The sequence below is a fragment of the Asterias amurensis genome, chromosome 2 (genome assembly GCF_032118995.1).
Source record: "Asterias amurensis chromosome 2, ASM3211899v1".
NCBI classification, from domain to species: domain Eukaryota; kingdom Metazoa; phylum Echinodermata; class Asteroidea; order Forcipulatida; family Asteriidae; genus Asterias; species Asterias amurensis.
Window position 1 is genome coordinate 10,716,273 of NC_092649.1, and position 17,564 is coordinate 10,733,836.

At 38.1% G+C, this 17,564-nt stretch overlaps 2 protein-coding genes across 2 annotated transcripts in view; one reads left to right on the forward strand and one right to left on the reverse strand.

Annotated features, from left to right (window-relative positions):
* Positions 1-17,564, forward strand: part of LOC139934062 (dolichol-phosphate mannosyltransferase subunit 3-like) — a 535,719-nt gene that overhangs the window by 498,587 nt on the left and 19,568 nt on the right. The gene's annotated exons all lie outside the window — the stretch shown is intronic.
* LOC139953998 (uncharacterized protein C12orf56-like) overlaps positions 1-17,564 on the reverse strand; it is a 42,366-nt gene that overhangs the window by 15,783 nt on the left and 9,019 nt on the right. The window contains exons 2-6 of the mRNA XM_071953629.1: positions 15,889-16,872; positions 11,356-11,438; positions 2,163-2,304; positions 941-1,053; positions 31-120 (exon numbers count right to left, since the gene is read on the reverse strand). Of these exons, the coding sequence (XP_071809730.1) occupies positions 31-120; positions 941-1,053; positions 2,163-2,304; positions 11,356-11,438; positions 15,889-16,872 (1,412 nt within the window). The remainder of the gene's footprint in view (positions 1-30; positions 121-940; positions 1,054-2,162; positions 2,305-11,355; positions 11,439-15,888; positions 16,873-17,564) is intronic.

A 17,564-nucleotide genomic window follows, 5' to 3' on the forward strand; every position in this document is an offset into this window, starting at 1 on the left:
CAGTGAAAATCAGAACACATTTAAACTTACTTGTTTGCTTTGACTGTACTCAGCCTCCCGGGGGCCATCTCTGTCTCTCGAAACATCAACCCCAAACTCTCAATCAGCAAAATGGCCAACCTAGAAAGAAACAAAACGAAATAGTCAGATGTTAAAAACATTTCTAAAGAAAATGTAATTTCAATGTAATTTTGCTGTATTTTGCTTACTCTTTTTTAGCTGAATGTTTATAATATGTAAAACACTGTACAGCGTTTTGAGATTTTTTATGTAAGACGCTATATTAAAAGTAAATCATTATTATTATTATTATTATTATTATTATTATTAAAGAAAAACTACACCCAGTACGGTTGTTTTAGGTTTCCCATACAACATAAGTGAAACATTTGCAGCTTGCGAATCAGGGAGATTTTGCACAACATCCAGGAAGATATTTAGCTACTTGTACACTCCACATAACGGGGACGAAGTACGCACACAAGCAAGAATTTCCTGCTAACCCATTAAACAAATTGGACCGAAAGGGCGGAATTCCCTGCTTCCGAAAGTGCCAGTTCTTTGCTGATGAAAAGCAAAGCGCAGAATACCCTGCTTCCATAAGCGCTGATTCTTTGTTAAAGTAAAGCAGAGCCATGAGTTTGAGCACTGGACCCAATTTATAGCTGCTAGGAACAAAAATTTGCTTAGCATGAAATCTTTTCCTTGATAAAAACAGAATTACCAACCAAATTTCCACGCGATTTTTAGGATTTAAGCAAAACAAAACAGCTGAATACAAATAACAAGCAATATTGAACAAATGGAAACTTGGTTGGTAATTCTGTTTTTATCAAGGAAGAAATTTCATACTGAGCAATTTTTTTGTGCTTAGCAGCTATATGAAATTGGGCCTAGATGAGCAAAGTGAGTCAAGGACATTCCCCCAATCTGAACTTACTCCAACTCATCAGCTCGATGGTGTCTTCCCCGCTCATTGTTCTGCAGGTTCAGTTCAGACTTTGGCAGGTAGCGATTGAGCTGAGCAATCATAAACTCAAACAGATCCTCGGTCTACGGATAATCAAAGATTTAAAAGGTTAACTCAAAGTTCCAACAGAAGATCTTTCATTAAAGGTCCATTTTCATAAAGCTCCTTAAAAAAAACCAGGACACGTTTGGTAATTACTCAAAATATATGTTTGCATAAAAACTTACATGTTAAAGAGCAACAGAGAGTTGAAACATTGTGAGAAACAAATAGTTTTTTAAAAGGTGTTAATTTTTTCAACAAATTATTTGAATCTGAGAAACACTTCAAAATTGTCACAGATTTTGTTGTCTTTTATGCACATTGAAAATTCTGGTCTTTGACATTACCAAGCGTGTCCAGTGCTCGTATGATGATATATGACTACACATTTTCTGCAAAGCAAAGATGAGCAGGAGACCAGTCACTTTGTGACCAGGGATTTGGGATGGTAACCTTATTCTGGTAGACATGCATATATTGTTGTGTCGTTTATGTGCTACTGTAAGTTGCTCTATGAAATTTGGCCCAGGGGTATGAGAGAGATCAGTCTCCTAAAAAACCCGTCAATTTCACAAAGAATAGAAATAATAGAAATAAGAAGACTTGTAAGGCGCAATATCCACCCTGCTGGGTGTTCAAGGCACAGCAAAAACAAAAAACAAACAAAAGAAAAACAGACCGCCAAAATTAGTCCTTGAAAACCTGTAACATAAGATAGGTTTTGAGAAGAGATTTGAATTTTGTGGTACAGAGACAAGATCTAAGACTAAGTGGTAGAGATCTTTCCTGATGCGTGGAGCAGCTGAAGAAACAGACCTGTCTCCCTATGAATGTGGAGACTTGAGTTCAATGAGGAGAAGCATGGAACTTGATCAAAGATTCCTTTATGGAGTGTAAACCTGAAGTAGTTCAGAAATATAGTGGGGAGCCTGGCCATTAAGAGCTTTGTGGACAATTAGCATCAGCTTAACCCCTCCCAGATGATTTGTTGAGAGATAGGGAGCCAGTGTAGTTGTTTCAGAATTGGGGTGATAGTCCTAGGAGTTATTAAAAAGGGGGCTTAGGCTAGTCCTAACTCGAGATAAGACTCCTCATGAAATCCACCCCAAGCAAGTCAAAAAGGGCCACGAGAGTAAGGCGAATAACTCACCTTCCAGAAGAGTTTCTTCAGCACAAAATATTTTTCTGCAGCGTTACAGAGTTCTTGGACCAGTTGAAACACATCAGGCATGGAGTTAGCAGAGTTGGTTATCTCTGACTTCAGCTGTTGGAATTGTCTCTCGAGTACCTCCCTAGATGACACACAATTATACCAAACAAAATAGGGAAGAATAAGTGATGGATGTCAGGTAGATCTTAACATTATTAATCAAGGATAATCATAGGATTCGAACTGCCTCAAGCCACAGGGCAATATCGGCAGTCTAGTTGGTGTAACACTGCTCTAGAATTGCAAAGGTTTGGGTTCGAATCCCACCCGAGTAATATGCCTGTGATTTTATTCACAGAACTCGGATGGTACTGGACAACAGTGCTTACAGACACACATCTGTGTATACGGGTAAAAAACCACAATGAACATTATTAATATCCCCATATTTTTTCTTGTATTGGCTCTTGGGGTGCCTCATAAGTGAACTAAATCACTATAGTTCACTAGTGGCGATTGTTGCAAACCAAGTGTAAATTTGATGTTGAGTATATATAAGTGCTTGCATGTTTGTTTGACGGGCGGCCGATCCGAATCAATTTTGTATTGTTAAGTGAGAAAATGTAACTCAGCCGGACCTATATTATTTATGAGTAGTGGTTGCGTGGGAGGACACATCGCAACACCCGGAACACCCGGCTCAAGGGGAGAGACTCTCGAAGCCTATATGACGAGGATTGGGTGATGTAAAACGAACTAATATTGTAGAAAGTGGGCGGTGGAAGCCAAAAGCAAAACTCATGTACATTTATACAGTAGTCGTCAAGACATTGAAAGATCATGTTTACACTGATTTGCGACATCTTAATTTAGCAACTTATTCATATTTTATTTCCCTTTATGAAATTGGTCCAAGTGTAAATATTATTGTAAATAAATAAGTGAGCATATGACGCATTAATTCAAAAGCCAGTGTTTATTTGTAATTTTGTGATGTGCTTGGCGAAACAGTTTGTTTTTATTTTATTTTGGTATTTGGGAGAACCCGGCTTTGTGAAAACTCCTTCAAGCACAGGTTTCCAGCACAGTGCTGCCTCTTCACATATTCCAAATTTTGCATAACATCATTGGTAGAAGATACCTCTGATGCATAAAATCCAAAGGGACCAACAAGACCAAATATGCACTGAATATTTGCCCACTCAGAAATAGCAACACATAATTGTTGTTTGTGAGTACATGTACGTTAAGTGTGGCTTTTACAACAATGCGCAAGTTCTACATGTAAACCCTGTAAACTGATGTACGATTCAATGCGTTTAACTGATTGATACTAATGTACCAGCCTATCCTCTGTTTATTCACTGCGTCATAAATGAAAGAAGTGTGATACGCTTAATCAAAAGTGTTTGAACAGACAACTGGGACATCTAAGTGGCACTTCAGATGCTCTGTGCAAATCACTGAATAATTCAGGCTTGAGGTGAGCGCGGTATGGTGGCGAGAGACACCAGACTGAATAACTCTGTGGTACTGTACTTTACATTGAATATTCAACATGTTCAATGTGGAAAACCAATAAAGCACATTTTGCATGAATAGGGATATGAAGTGGTTGTGTCGATTGATGAAACGGTATTCTGATATCAGATTTCAAATTTCAAATTTCAGCCTATCATTTGGAATGCAGTTTTTACAGTTTTCATCAAGTTATGAGTAAGGGTTGGATTTGGTGGGGTTTTTTTTCTACTCTTGTAATGCGGCAGGTAGGTGATAAGATTTTGCAATAATAAAAGCATTTGGAATTTAAAGGCAGTGGACGCCAGGCCTGACACTTCACGGAGGCAACGGAGGCGATTGCCTCCATTGCCCCTTGCCATTGCCTTGGTGCCCGTGAAATGCTCCAGTAGAAATTTACAATTTCCTCATAGGGTGCCCTTTGCCAAAGAGAAAATGCCTTGGTGCCCTTGCCCTTTCAACAACGAAAGCAAATATACAGGCTTGGGACACTATTGGTAATTGTCAAAGACCAGTCTTCTCACTTAGTACATTTCAACATATGCATAAAATAATGAACATGTGAAAATTTGAGCTCACTTGGTCGTCGAAGTTGCGAGATAACTATGAAAGAAAAAACACCCTTGTCACACGAAGTTGTGTGCTTTCATATGCTTGATTTCAAGACCTCAAGTTCTAAATCTGAGGTCTCAAAATCAAATCCGAGGAAAATTACTTATTTCTCGAAAAATACATCACTTCAGAGGGAGCCGTTTCTCACAATGTTTTATACCATCAACCATTACACGTTACCAAGTAAGGTTTTAAAAAGTATTTTGAGTTATTACCATTAGTGTCCACTGCCACAGTCCACAGTCAGAGTTTGTTCCAAATTTTCAAAATTTGTGCGAGTTGTTGCTTGTTATTTTTCCTATATGTTTTTCAAATCTGCGATGACTCCTTAGCCAAATATCATTCTCATGACATTCTTTGACAAATTTAATAATAAATTAATTAATTAATTAACTTAATAATGTCAAACTTAATACTTGCATCGTCAAAGACACAATGTTCCCCTAGTATTTTCCTGAACTGCCCAATACTCATTTTTAAAAATTTATTTTTTCATTACAAAGATTTTTAAGTCAATCAAATTAAAAATTCCTACGTATTTTTTCAAAGGTCAAATCTGCAGTGGCCCTAGAGCCAAAAATCTTTTTCATGACATGTACTCTGAGTGTGTGCCAAACTTAATACTTGTATTATTTAATATTTTCCATGTCTGCCCTAATACGAGTATCTTACATCACGAAGACTAAAATTTTGAAAATCAAATTTAAAATTCGTTGTGGATGCTTCACCGAAGAAGAAGATCTTTTTCAACTATGACTCAACCACTTTCTTCAGATCTCCCTACAGGGGCTGGGAAACACAGCCCTATACATACAATCACACAAAACTGACTAAATAATGTACAGGGGAAAAAAGTACAACCTCCTGAGGCTTATCTCAATCGGCACGGAGGAGACGGACCAAGAAAAAAATACTAGGTCTCAGCAGAGCGACTCCAGAAACAAAATTGCATTCATTCAACCGCCTACTCAGATCAATACAAATAAACATAGAAACAGAGTACATGTCCATTATTTATCAAGTTAAAGAGAAGGATGTCATTTTATTTTGGAATAGTGAGGCTCCATTCATAATAGTCAATGTTAAAAAGTTTTTTTTTTTTTTTTTTTTTTTTTCGGACTTGTTTTGAAAGATCCAAGGCAACTTCTATTGTATTACTGTATTTTATACAGCAATAGACCAAATCAATTAATCAATCAATCAACACGTTTGGTTTGGGGAACCGGTTCGCTTGTTTTAATCCTGAACTGAAATGAACTTAACCGTCCTTGAAAACATTGCTGTACATGTACTTGCCCTTTGAAAACTTGCAAAATGATACAAAGTCAAGGTGGAGCCCACCCACCATTCACTATTCCCTTGAAAGTTGAAATAGAGCAATCACTAAATCCCCATACTACAAAATCTGGCTTTTTCCCCTCCTCGTCAAGAGGACAGACAACGCGGCCAGCCGTACTTCATCTTGTGGTTGGCGGCCAGCTGCTCGCAGGGAGAGACTACGACCCACTTGCAAAATAAATCAATCAATGATTTTTTTGTTTCCCTCTCATCAGCCGGGTCGCTGTCAAACGGACACACGTGTATGTAGGCATCATGGAGGAAATTATAATCAATCAAGTGTGTATATACCTACCTAAATTAAATGTAACCGTAACCTGGGGGGGGGTACAACTAAACAAGCACCTTCTTTATGTAATAGTTATTAACCACATTTAACACTTTTAGTCTTTTAATTTTTAATCCTTTTTAATTGCCAAAAAACAGTACTCTCAATTGGTGTGTCCAAACATACAGGTTACGCATAAAATAAAAAATCTTTGAAAGTTTTGGTTCAATTGATCATCGAAGTTGCAAGAAAATAATGAAAGAAAAAACACCCTTGTTGCACACATTGTTGTGTTTTCAGATACTTGAGATTAGGCTTCATCATTGTACATGACTTTGAAGTGATAAGAAAATATGTTTGAAACTAAGTATATATTTTAAAATAAACGGCCTCATTCAAAAGAAATAGATATCAAAAAGTAGGTTTTCTTCAACAAATCATCATAGCAAACCCAATCAGGAAGGTTTCTTTGCAGACTTTCTTTTTCTTTTCACTCACAAAGTACAGTGTGTCATGAAATACAGGAATAAATATCACATGAAGGGAAAAAATCAAATAGAAGTGGACTTTGATCAGGCATGGGTTGTATGTTAGATGGCAGCAGACTTTACTATGTTTACAATGTAGCAATGGGTAGAGATTTTCTGCTACCCCAGCAATGTACATTACACACATGAACATGGGCCCTTAATTCATAAAACTGTGTAGCAGAAAATTCTGCTTGACAAATATCTTTGCTAAGCAAAAATTTAGTGGGGCACCAGCCACAACAGTGTAAACTTAAAGTAATTTGACTGGTAACCTGTTCCTGTTGAGCAACACTTTTCTGTGCTCAGCAAGTTGTTATGCTCGTATGTTTTATGAAATTGTGTCATGGTCTTGAAGTTTAGCATCCCATTACAAATATATGCAAATGTCACTGTAAAAGAATTTTCACTGAAAAACATCCATGCAGCAGAAATTTTGAAAAGCAAGAGCTTAAGTACAGTACGAAAAAAAAGGCCATCATACCTTTTCATCACATTTATCACTTGCTGTTCTTTTTAGGGGAAGGTTTCAACTTGGAAGCCTCTCGCAATAAATGGTCATAACAATGGGAGAGAGAAACACTAGACAGCCAGATTCCTTGATCCTGAATTTGACCGGCTCTCGAGACTTACTGGCCTCTAGTGGCGCAATGGGGATTTGGAGTTTTGTATTGAAGGAGATAAGTTACATGCATAGCCTTATGGTTTATGGTTTAGAGTGAGCTAAATATATGCCAATTTTAAAGAGGGAATAGCGACTGCGAGTAGAATATACAGCGACTATAAATATATTTCTCAAGCTTTCTGTACGTCGGAGCCTTTTTCCTTAGTGCAAAGAATCATAAATATAACTTCACTGACAATTAGGCACAAAACAATTTACCAGAAAAAAGGTTACCAGCCAAAATACCAATGATATCCATCTGGTTCCCTGCTTAAATTTGCTTATCAGAAACTTGTTTTAAGCAATTATGGTTTGTTTACACACCGCTACGTAATCAGCTGCCCCTGCCAGTACTTGAGGGTCTGGGCCCCAACAACCATCGTCCTTTGTGTGTTATTTGTAAAATATAATAAAAAGTCAAGGAACAAAAGTATGCAATTCCTTAGTTCAGCAACAGCTACTTGGAATAAGTATGCCTTATAAAAGGCAGTGGACACTATTGGTAATTACTCAAAATAATTATCGGCATAAAACCTCACTTAGTAACGAATAATGGGGAGAGGTTGATAGTATAAAACATTGTGAGAAACAGCTCCCTCTGTGACGTAGTTTTCAAGAAAGAAGTAATTTTCCACAAATTTGATTTCGAGACCTCAAGTTTAGAATTTGAGGTCTCGAAATCAAGCAGCTGAGAGCACACAACTTCGTGTGACAAGTTTTTTTCATTCATATCTCCCAACTTCGACAACCAATTGAGCTTAAATTTTCACAGGTTATTTTACCATATATGTATGTTTAGATATACCAAGAGAAAAGACTGGTCTTTGACAATTACCAATAGTGTCCACTGTCTTTAAAACTTTCATAACAGAGTGGTTACTGCTGTTTATTAAGCAACCAATAAAAACTAACTTGGATGGATTACAAAACAAACTAAATTAATAGGCCCTAGCTATTCATATTGCACCTAATCAGTTAATTGCACATAATACACAATTGCAATCAGTACATGCTTGTCCATTAAAAATCTATACCTTCATAGAAAGCCACAGTGTAGATGAACATTGTGTTACTGAACACTGTGTTTTAAAGGAACACGTTGCCTTGGATCGGACGAGTTGGTCTATAAAAAGCATTTGTAACCGTTTGTTATGAAATGCATAGGTAGAAAGATGTTGTAAAAGTAGAATACAATGATCCACACAAATATGCATCGAAATTGCGTGGTTTTCCTTTTACCTCGTCGACTAACACGGTCGGCCATTTATGGGAGTCAAGTTTTTGACTCCCATAAATGGCTGACCGTGTTATTTCGCAAAGTAGAAGGAAAACCACGCAATTTCGAGGCAAACTTGTGTGGATCATTGTATTCTACTTTTAAAACATCTTTCTAACCATATGCATTTTATAACAAACGGTTACAAAAACGCTTTTTATAGACCAACTCGTCCGATCAAAGGCAACGTGTTCCTTTAATGACATGAGAAAACAAAATTTCAACATGAATTTACCACATTAATATTACAAATAAAAACCAAGACAAAATGTAAATGTAGCAGCTACCAAATGTCAGGTAAGTACACATCACCGCATTAGACTTTCTGAATATGGAATAGGTCGCTGGTCTTAATAACAATCCAATTGTCAACACAGTGCAACTCAAAGCCACACTCTCCTCATAATAGCCATCGACAAGTCTGCCTCTCAAGAGAGAAAAAAGGGTCAAAAACATGGTCACTACATCTTTAATAAAAAACAGAGGGAATAAATCTTGCTGATTGCCAAGCACAGTCTCTGTCGTCGAGGGACGCCACTCGACTGAACTGATTTAAGCATGAGGGCAGAGAGACAGAGAGAGAGAGAAAATGAGCAATCCCAGAGCATTCACTGAAATAAGAAAGCAACCGAAAAGATTCGGAAGAAAATGGTTCCAGAAGGCTTAGGGCGTCCTTGCAGACAAATGGCTCCAGAAGGGTTTTTTTTCTTTTCAGATTTTGTTTCTTCTCATTTCTTTTAAAGTAAGCGAGTACATGTTTAGGGTGAGAGCATCATATCTTGGATTCAAACAGAATTGCCGAGAGATTGAACAGGGCCAAATTTAATGGCTCTGTTTACTCCTCCTCCCCCCCCCCCTGAATTATGCACTTACACTCACCATTCTCTGTCTTATTGTGCAAGCGGCAAATTTCTGCTCAAGCTGTGTAAGCGAAGGAATGCTTAACAGTAATGCACAAGCAAAAAATTCCTGCTCACCCGTGAAATGTGCATAGCGTACATGTAAGTACTGAATTTACCTTAAGTGCTAAGCAGAGCCATAAAATTGGGCCCAATTCACAGAGCTCTTATGCACAAAGTAGCTAAGCACAACATTATTAAATTATGTAAAGCACTATATTCTCTGTATAATTTCCTGAGTCGTGTGAAAAAGTACTATTGTAAATAGTTTATAATCAAATCAAGAGCCACATTCACAAAGCACAGTGATTGATCTTAACTTTCAGGGTTTCCCCCTTGCAAGCATGGAGAAATAAAAAATGTATTCCTCCATGTTGCAAGAAGGCGTAGGGGACCAACACGCGCGAAGTATGGGCCGATACGCGCTAATTTCGATCGATAGGTAAACCAACATATTTTTCTTCAACTGTTATCACCAGTTTCACAAATAATCATCAAAATGAAACCAGAAAGCATATTTTAAACCAAATAAACACCAAGTAGGAAACATTTTGAAGACCTCATTTTTGATTCAGCGTCATTTGGCCAAACCTCCGAAATAAAGGTCCAGAATGCCCTGCATGTAAAAAAAAATCTTGGGAAGAACACTAACTTTATACCAATGTGTGACGTCACTATATAAACTACTAAGGTATCGTTTCCAGGCGAGACAAGAAACCAAAATGTTGTTTTTGGTTAGACATAATTGTGCCAAAAATATCACACAGTCAGGTCTGAAAGTTATGCCTGAAATTATGTTTGATCCAGTCAATACGGAGGCAAAAACATTAAACTTTGGAAAGTTCAAACACAAATATGAATTTTCCTCATATAAGTGCCCCTTACCACAGGAAAAATGCTGTGACTCCTCAAGAAAGAAATCCGAGGCCTGCCAACCCTATTTGTTTTCCAGCATGATACGAGAAACCAAATTTTGTTTTCTGTTGGCCCTAACTGTGCCAAAAATATCACAAGCTCATCAGGTCTGAAAAATAAGCCTGAAATTGTGGTTTCACTGGAACAAAAGATGCTCCTAATGATGTGTTGTCTATCACTCCTTGCTTGCAATTCTCGTTTTTCATTTAACTAATTTCATCAGTTTCATAAATTTCATTTTTCACCCCCCCCCCACCCAGAAAAAAGGGGGAAAAGTAGCAAAATCTCAATGAAATAAAAACCACAAGGAGAAGTCACTGGGAAAAACTCAAATAATTTTGGGTTGAAAAAAGAAGAATGGACTAGATATAAAGCGTCCTTCAGAAAATGTCGAAACAAAATACAAGTCTCTAGTGCACTTTTAGTCATAATTCAAAAACAGTCGGTTATTTGTCACATTTCTAATAAAGTATGTACATTTTTTAGCAGAGAAATTTCAGTTATATTTTGAATGATGATTATATTGAATAACAGCGGCAATTTGACCTTTTGAGTGGTGCAAAAAATCCTCTTTGGAAAGTACAAGAACATGACACATTTTTTTTTTAATGTTTGATGACTTCATGTTTCAAATTTCACTCTGATAAAGTCTCAAATCAAATGAAGTTTGACACAATTTTCTTGACAGATATTTACTTTTTTCCTACTTTATTGAGGACTCAATCTATCGAAAAATGAGTTCATCACAAAACTCAGTTTTTAAATCTGGGAGCCCCTCTCTTAAAACTTTAAGGGAACATTAGGCTACAGAATTGGTTTTTGTTAGCAAAACCAGTTGCTGGCAGTTAAGCACTTTCTGACAAACCAGTAAAAGTTTGAGATCGATCAGCATTTGGGTCATGAGAAAATGGTGAAAAACCGATAACACTTATTGCATGACATCGATAAAAAAAATTAATAAAAAAATGCTCACTGAGCAATAAACTCCAAATGAGATAAAATATGACATTTCGAACAGAAATATTCCAAGGGGCATTTTCTACTTTCATCGTCATTAGACCGTGTAAGTTTGATGTAAATCTGTGATCTAAGACAAGTTTTTTTCTCACCAATTCTGTAATATTCCTTTTTAAAGGATTATTAAAATAATTCTACGAAAACAGACAAGATACAAACCTTGAGGGTAAGCGTTGCTTGGTACTACTCTTGCCAGTACCCATGCGGCTGGCCACCTTGGGGTCCTTCAGTAAAGTTGATCGCTGCCAAAGATAAGAAGAAGGATTTTACTTTCTTAAACTACTAAATTTACAATCTCAAAATCAACTTCTTAAAGAAAGGCACACATGAAATCAGCCCAAACCCAGACCCTGGTAACTGTCAACATTTTTTAACATTTTGAAAGTCAATTGTTTTGGGGTACAAAGTGATAACATTTTAATGCTCTCTAATCAATCATAAAATGACATTGAAAATAAATTTCAAAAAAAGGTATCAGTTCAATTGTTAAAACAACAGACCGATCCATTAGGCTCCACCCACGACGCACGTGTGAGCAAGAACACAGGGGGCTCTCCAATGCCTTTCTGCACAACTCTGCCGCGAGTGCCAAGCATACGCGCATGCATGTCGGACCTTTTGTCAGACCTTCGTTGCGTTGTGATTAGGCCTGGGCGAATTATTCGAATATGCGGTTAATGGCGAATAGGTTTTCCTATCCGTAACCGCGAATGCCTTTTTTTTCTTAACCGGATATCCACATAGGGCGCGAATACCTATTTACAAACCGGATAATTCTGTAATTACAACCGAGTAACCGGATATTCTTTAATATCCGAATATCCGCGGACGTCGGGCGACAACTGATATGAATGTTTTGTCTGAATCCTTATGAAACTTCTATTAAGACAGCATAAAACAGCATATATTAAGTATTTAACTATGCTCACCTCCGTGAAGAGTTAAAACAATGACATTTCTGACGTAATTTGTTCAAAGATTACAAAAGTTTTCCTTCACGTAGAGTCAATCACGATCAAAAGAAAAAGCAAATCGCCATCTTTAAATTAGATCCGGTCATTTTTATGAACCGAGTGACACTGTCTAAAACTAATATCAATCCGCCCATCAACGAACAGCGCCCTCTAGCGGCCAAAAAAATATTTAAATTTTTTTTTTAATTTTATTTTTTTTAAATAGCGCCCTCTAGCGGCAAAAAAAAATATTCGAATATCCGGTTAATTTCGGATAGTTGGCCAGCGGTATCCGAATAACAAAATTTCACTATTCGCCCAGCACTAGTTGTGATTTGTCAATACGCAATGGGGCGGAGCTTAATGGATCGGTCTATTGAACTGGTTACAGTAGGCTAATGCCCCATATTTTTGGATATTAATGTCTGTGGTGGTAATGTGTTCCAGTCTTTAATAACTGTTTCGGGCATGAATGAATCTACCCCTGGAAATGATACAAATAATGTTTGAGAGCATAAAAAAACTGGGAGAAGAATGATATTAAATTACACTAATCATCTGCAGGGTGGATGTTGCTGACAGCCAAAAGGAAGAGAAAAACACTGGTTTTTTTTTTACTATGATATCCCCATGGGATTTGCAGGGCTGTAGTGTGTATGAGGATTGATATTTCGTTAATCAACAAAAAACCTACAATATTTCAGTAAATCAATAATTATAGTTAGACTGATGATCATATGGTTTTCAAAAACTCATCTCAAAATTAAAATAGAGAAAGAATATAATTTGTCTGCAACCTAAACAACCGTCATTTAAAATTATGTGTGAAAGACCTGGGCCCACATTTATCAAATTTTGCGCTTGCAATCTTTTGCCAAATTTCTGCACTGGCTGGGAAATCAAAGTAATCTTTATGCCCACTTAGTAATTCCCTGCAAGTTGGTTAAAAGGTTATTTAATATCAGAAATGAGATTTGGCAAACATGAACATTGCTGGAAGATGGCTTGCTGGCGCCTGCCATGGGTACCTCCTTATTATAGGCTCTGAACCTCCCAGATGTAAAATTCAGGCGCATGTCAGAATCAGCGCATCACTAGACTTACAACACTAAAGACTTGGACACTATTTCTTTCTCCAAAAGAGAGACTAATTCTCTAAAGACAAGAAAATTTGAAGACTGAATTTAGTTTTAACCCTGAATTCAGGAAAAAAAAAAATCTGAGAAACACCCCCCCCCCAAAAAAAAAAAAAACTAATCATTCTTCACTTAGGATTTTTCACTTTTCATTAATGAATCATTCACGTGCCTGGGGGTTCCGTCGGGTGCATATTATAAAGAAAAAACCAGGCCCCTTCAAATCAGGGAATGTGACAAATCCAGCTGCCTTTTTGATGTCGGGGTGAGTAAGTATCACACCTTTCACAGTGATTTCATACATGTACATGACAAGATTAACTTAGAATACGCTCAAGGGATCTCAAGGGAGTTGGGATTCTAAGTAATAAATTATTTAAAAAGTGGATTTTCAGAGCTCAGCAACATGAGCAAATCTGCAGATCGTATCAGTGTATGTGCAACAGAATAAAATAATATTCTTTTTTTCCCCGATGCAAATTCAGCATCTTTGCTATACTTGCTGCTGACAAATGGGATTCAAGACAACTACCCGTTCTTTTCCACTTCTTGCCATGCAATAATGTACACCTCAGGCCTGGAATTTCATCTTAGAAAGGGCAAGTCCTGGAATTTCATCTAAGAAAGAGCAAGTCCTAGAATTTCATCTTAGAAAGGGCAAGTCAATTTTTTTTGTTTTGCAAAGGGCACATTCATTGTAAAATCTGAAAGTCTATGAGACACTTTTGAAGGGGCAACAAGGCCAAGACCAGGGGCATCGCAGGCCATGGCCTCCGTGGACTCCATGTCATTCAGGGCCCGACACCTGTTAACATTACTTTCAAATTTCCACACGAAAACCCTCCAGTTTGTTTTTGCCAACTACATTATTAGGAAAAAAACGTTTTTGTAGCTAGGGATGCCTATCTACATGTACATGTACTGATGTGTGTTACCACTGTATACTCAGTACTTTCCCCGAGTCCTGTGAAAAAATATCACAGGCATGTTACTCGGGTGGGACTCGAACCCACGACCCTTGCAATTCTAGAGCAGTGTCTTACCAACTAGACTACCGAGATTGCCCGGTAGCTAGAGGCAGTTTGTAGTCTAGTTGGTAAGACTAGGTAGAAACTGCTCTAGAATTGCAAGGGTCTCGAGTTCGAATCCCACCTGAGTAACATGCCTGTGATATTTTTTCACAGGACTCGGGAAAGTACTGAGTATACAGTGCTAACACACATCGGTGTATGGGTAAAAACCAAAATTAATATTCTTTATCCCCGATGCAACTTTAATATCTATTATTATCTACATGTACTTCAATCCATTATGACGTTCATGTCTCAGACTGAGCCGTTGTCCATTATCAGGGAGATTTTTTGAAATTTTGTTTGTCGGCACATGGAACGATTGGTTTATTTTCAGGGAACTTTCTGCAGAATCAGGGGAGAGCTGACAGCTCTGTTATATCAACACGTGCTGCATCTTTCTAGGGAGTGAAAGATGGCTACCTGAATGCTTTAAAAGTCCCAATGGTGCTTTAGTAAAAACAGCTCCTTATTAATGCCTTAATCGTAATTATTATATTTACTAAATGCTTCTTCACCGGCAAGTCTTTTTATGCTAATGACCTCAACACTTAATGAAAGCCTATCCATTTCTTGCTTGTAATAATATACATATTGCAAGATTTCATGCCTCTGCTGGCACTGCTTTTTGGAGTGCGAGGGGGTGTGTTGTGACAGTGAATTATGAAGTGCTCAGCCACTTCGTTAAAAAAAAACTAGTGCCGCTGCTGCTAATTATCCACATCTGATATCCAACAGGCTTTGGATGGTACATTGTATACAATGTACGTACATCAGAATGGTTTCCTATCAAATGTGTGGATCAATTTAGAAACAAACAAACAAAAATACCCTGAAAAACAAGAAAAATCTGCAATCACACACAATATTGTGTAGATACATTTTGATTTAACTCTTGATCACAACACTGGAAATAAGAGGAGAGGATGGATGAAGTAGAGGAGAGAATTTTGTGTAGTTTTCTTTTTTAGTTTTTAGTGCGCTGAAATGGACCACACGGAGAAATCAGCTAAAACATGTAACTAAAAAGCTACATATGCCTGAGTTTTTGTGATAGTACAAAGGCATGCGGGAACATGCAAGGGGCCCAGGTCGAAATTCTAGTTGAACCTAGTTAAACTGGGTTTAACTGGAACTAGTTGAAAACCAGTTGACAAACTTGTTAAACACAGTTAAAACCAGTTGGTTTAATATGGAAAATGGACAGACACCAACTGGTTTATAATTTAAACCTAGTTGAACACAGTTAAACCTAGTCCAAACCAGTTGGTTAATATGGAAAATGGACAAATTTGGTCACTATCCAGTTGAACCAGTTGACCCCAGTTAACTGGGTTCAAATGGAATTTTGACCTGGGGGCTTGGCATAATAACTCAGGCCACGTGGGCCATGGCCATGATCAGTGCTGCCTCCTCTTGGCGCCCCTTCAAAAGTTGACCACTGTCTTTAAGATTTTCCAATGGAAGAGCCCTTTGCAAAAATGAAAATGCCCTTGCCCTTTCAAAGATGAAATTTTAGGCATGTGAACTTACCACAATGAAATTGTTCCAGGAGCTTCTAACCCGCATCAAGAATGGCGAGGAGATAGTCAGCAAGTAGAGATGCAGCTCCTCCTCTACTTCTTCCATCCTCTCCTCTTGTTCTCCTTCATCTCCAACGCTGCTGCTGTCGCTCTTCGATGAGGAAGAGTCTAGACTCTTAGACTTGAACATCTTTTGCCTCTCCGCGCCATTTCTGCCTTGATCTATGGAGTTGGACCTCCGGGTTGGCTCCGGTCTTTCTGGTTTCGAGGATGGAAACTGGAATGGCTCAGATTTCTTCCGTTCACCAGCATCAGGCGAGGGAAGAGAGCGGTGTGATGTTAGGCTGCTCTTCCTTGAGGTGGTTTGATCGGGTGTTGCTAGAGTTGTTGCAAAGTTTGTGGTTAGAGTGTCTGGAATGTCAATGTTCTGGATTGTGTCGCCAGGATTACCTGGAGGCCTCTTCGGAAGCGGGCGACAGGTATCCACTTTCTTGACTTTGTTGTTGTTAAGTGCCTCTAAGTCCTCATCGTCATCCACGCTACTGCTCTCCTGGGAGCTGCTGCCCACCCTAAGCTTTTTCAGGGCACTTGTAGGCAGCGATAAAGACAGGCGGTCATGCTGCTCCTCGTCATCACTGCCCAACAGGCTACTCTCGCTACGTAAGAAGCAAAGGTCAGACTCGTCAAGACTGCGGTTGAGTCTCAAGCTCACTGCCTTCCCGTTCAAGCTGGCCCTGCGGTTTCCTTCGTCAGAGACATCACCTGTTTCACCCTTTGGTGAGGTGAGCCGAAGTATCGGTGAGCTGTTATTACTGCTGCTATTGCTCTTAACCCTGTCCTCATCGCTCCCGGTCTTCTTGTCAGTTTTTCCTGCTCGTCTGTTTAAGAGGTTTAGTCTACTACGAGTTACCGGCACGATGGCTTTATACTTCACACAGATGTGCTGCGAGTTGTCTCGAACTTCTCCACTGAGAAATTCTGGAAATTCGTTCACCTGAAAAAAAAATCAAGTAAAAGAAAAGTCTGTTAGCTATTAAATTAGCACGACAAAAGGAAAGTCTGTTAGCTATTAAATTAGCACAACAACATTGGACATTGTCAATGCAACTCAACATGCACTTGAAATAACAAAGTGTAAGCTCAATTGATCATCTGAGTTAGAACAACAAGGAAGTGCTGACACACCTCGTTGTATGGGGAAAAACAAAGTTCTTTATCCCTGATGCGTATTTAACATATATTAGAACAATAATATAAAAACTAGTCACCATTTTCACTGCAAATTCAAGATTCTGGACTTGGGACATTAAAACCAATTAGTGAACCAATTTCTTTAAAAAATATTGCATTTCAGACAAGAATGACAATCTTATAATGATTAGCATTTAGCAACAGTAATTCTTTACCACTTTTTTTTTTTTTTTTAAAACAAGAGATTTGCAAGGTTTAAACATTAACAGAGTATGCATTCAACGTTTCACAGCAAAACTCTAATTAATGTTTGTCATCAAGGGACACAAGAGAAATCCTGCGTCTCCTTAAGCTCTTCATGCTGGATTTATTCAATCTTCGATTACATTTTGTTTTCCCGAGGACCTTTGGACCACAGTTGAGATGACAATGTCCAGCACTGCAGAGGCAAACTCTCTCCGTGCATTCTTAAATAGTCAATCTTAAGCAAATACA